At 39.6% G+C, this 3,339-nt stretch overlaps 1 protein-coding gene across 1 annotated transcript in view; it reads right to left on the bottom strand.

The window, feature by feature from the left end:
- LOC106870966 (radial spoke head protein 6 homolog A) overlaps positions 1 to 3,339 on the bottom strand; it is a 24,884-nt gene that overhangs the window by 16,218 nt on the left and 5,327 nt on the right. The window contains exon 3 of the mRNA XM_014917213.2: positions 1,278 to 1,550. Coding sequence (XP_014772699.1) covers positions 1,278 to 1,550 — 273 coding nt within the window. The remainder of the gene's footprint in view (positions 1 to 1,277; positions 1,551 to 3,339) is intronic.

The raw sequence follows: 3,339 nt of genomic DNA, 5'->3' as shown, positions 1-3,339 counted from the left end.
ATATATATATATATATATATATATATATATAAATGAGAATGTATGTCTGTGTGTGTGTGTGTATGTGTCTGTATGATTCCTAAAACTCAAGAACTACACAACCAATTTCATTCAAATTTTACACATGCCTTACTTAGGGTCCCGGATATATATGTATCTTTATATCAACTACAAGTACAGGTTATCTTTTTTTTTAGTAGTTTCCTCACAAAGCATTGCCTCATCATTCTCACACACACCCATACTGTTATTTTAATAAAGGATTTAAAGCCTGGAACTTTAGACTTTTATAAGAGAAAATGGTTATAATAAATTTGCTGCCATTTGGTTAAAATGCCTTTTGAAGTAACCCAAGCAGAAAGCAGACAACCAAACAGTTACATAATGCCAACAGAAGATTCAGCTGGTTAAAATTATGAGTAAAAACTGACCAATCATAGAGGCTAAAAATAGAGGCTTGCTGGAAACTGTATTAGCAACAACAGAACTATAAAAGCTTGGATTATGGGATTATAACTCTTTCTTTTAGAGTCTGGCAGTCTTGTCTGATTGACAAATGTTCCATGTCAACTTTCAGTTTTCATCTTTTAATCTCATTTTCTCTTCCAATCTCTCTCTCTCTCTCTCTCTCACTTACTTTCTCACCCACTCTCTCCCTCGTTCTTACTCTCATTCTCTCTCTCTCTCTCTCTCTCTCTCTCACTGTATTTCACTCTCTTTTCCTCCTCTCTCTCTTCCTGATTGTCTCAATCAATTGAGACTACTACTCTTTTACTTTTGCACTTGTTTCAGTCATTTGACTGTGGCCATGCTGGAGCACCACCTTTAGTCGAGCAAATCGACGCCAGGACTTATTCTTTGTAAGCCTAGTACTTATTTTATCGGTTTCTTTTGCCGAACCGCTAAGTTACAGGGACCTAAACACACCAGCATCGGTTGTCAAATGATGTTGGAGGGACAGACACAGACACACAAACATATACACACACATGCATATATACGACGACCTTCTTTCAGTTTCTGTCTACCAAATCCACTCACAAGGCTTTGGTCGGCCCAGGGCTATAGTAGTAGACACCTGCCCAAGGTGACATGCAGTGGGAGTGAACCCAGAACCATGTGGTTGGTAAGCAAGCTACTTACCACACAGCCACTCCTGCGCCTACTATTTACATTCACTTTACAAATTACAGAAAAAAACAACAAAAAACAACAGCAAAGGGCCTACAACAACAACAACAACAACAACAACAGGGACACATGAAACACACACAAACCTCATCGTCTTCTTCTTCCTCAGCTTGGTCTCCTTCACGATATTCAGTTTCCACAATGTAATAGTTTTGTTCTGTGCCTAATATTTTACCCCAGAATCTCACATGCTGGACAGGGTTGCTGTCGACCAAATGCTTCATTGCTACCCAAACACGGAATAGTTCTTCTCTACCAATTCCGATTCCGCATTGTTCAAAGTAGAAAGCCGTTTCCATGATGTTAGGCAGTGGCGATTCAACCTCCTCTTCACGTTCATCAACTTCATCATCTACTTTCTAAAATTGTCAGAGAGGAAGAGAAAAATAATTGTTTGTCATCTGTTTATTTATTATGTGTATGTAGGTATGTGTGTATGTGTATCTACGTGTGTGTTTATGGGTATGTGGAGGCACAATGGCCCAGTGGTTAGGGAAGCAGACTCGCGGTCATAGGATCGCGGTTTCGATTCCCAGACCGGGCGTTGTGAGTGTTTATTGAGCGAAAGCACCTAAAAGCTTCACGAGGCTCCAGCAGGGGATGGTGGCGACCCTGCTGTACTCTTTCACCACAACTTTCTCTCACTCTTACTTCCTGTTTCTGTTGTTCCTGTAATTTAAAGGGTCAGCCTTGTCACACTGTGTCACGCTGAATCTCCCCGAGAACTACGTTAAGGGTACACGTTTCTGTGGAGTGCTCAGCCACTTTCACATTAATTTCACGAGCAGGCTGTTCTGTTGATCGGATCAACTGGAACCCTCGTCGTCGTAAGCGACGGAGTGCCAACAACAACAAATGGGTATGTATGTGTACGTGTGTGTGTGTTTGCGGGTATGTATTTGTGTGTGTTTGTGGGTATGTATGTGTATGTGTGTGTGTGTGTGTGTGTTTGCGGGTATGTATTTGTGTGTTTGTGGGTATGTATGTGTGTGCGTGCATTTGTGTGTGTGTTTGTGGGTATGTATGTGTACGTGTGTGTGTGTTTGTGGGTATGTATTTGTGTGTGTGCTTGTGGGTATATATGTGTATGTGTGTGAGTATATGTGTGTGTCTTTGTGTGTGTGTTTGTGTGAGTGTTTGTGTGTATGTATGCATGTGTGTTTGTGTTTGTATGTGTGTGTGTTTGTTTGTGTTTGTATGTGTTTGTGTTTGCGTGTATGTTTGTGCACGTGTTTGTGTGTATGTGTGTGTGTGGTATGCATGCAAGAATGCATTTATGCATCTTTTATTTTTTTTTATCCTTTACATGCTCGAGTCATTGGACTGCAGCCATACTTGAACACCACCTTGAAAGTTTTCAGTTGAACAGATTGTCTTCAGTACCTTTTTTTTTTGGTACTTTTTAAAGTTCGGTACTTATTCTATCAGTTTCTATTGCTGAACCACAAAGTTACAAGGATATACACAAACTAACACCACTTATCAAGAGGTCATGGGTACTAAAACTCACACACACACACACAACAGGCTTCCACACAGTTTCTGTGTAAAAAAATTCACGCACAAGGCATTGGTCTATAAAAATTTGTTGAGGCTGAAATAATGCAAAATGAAATACAACAGTTGAAAATTTGCCTTGTATTTCTTTGACATTTCAGGGTTAGAACCGTTCTTCACATGTCCTGATGAAGAGGTTCTTGCCCCCTAAATACTGAAGTAATACAAGCTAAAACTTTAACTGCTGTTTTGTAAACAAATGTTAAATGATGAATATGTTGATGATGATGCAGGGATACATTTACTTCTATACCCAGTCGAGTTTAAACCTTTTGAGCACTACTAATTGTATTCTACACAGAAAATAGCTGGCTCTCATCTATGAACTATATATATATAAGAGGTCTCAGGCTAGTAGTGTTTGGGGTCTGAAGATATGCTATAAGGCTAAACCCCTTATTGTGCAAGAAACCCAGGGTAACACCATAAACCAGCCTCCCCCATTATAATATTAACTGCTCTACATCTTAGAGTGTGCTTCTCCTCCAGATTTATGTATTTCTACAAACGATACATACATACATACACACACACACACACATATATATATATATGGCTTCCATGCTAGTGGCATATAAAAGCACCCACTAC

Source organism: Octopus bimaculoides, chromosome 11, assembly GCF_001194135.2.
Source record: "Octopus bimaculoides isolate UCB-OBI-ISO-001 chromosome 11, ASM119413v2, whole genome shotgun sequence".
NCBI classification, from domain to species: domain Eukaryota; kingdom Metazoa; phylum Mollusca; class Cephalopoda; order Octopoda; family Octopodidae; genus Octopus; species Octopus bimaculoides.
The sequence above is the reverse complement of the archived record's forward strand: the minus strand, read 5'-3'. Positions and strand labels throughout refer to the sequence as shown.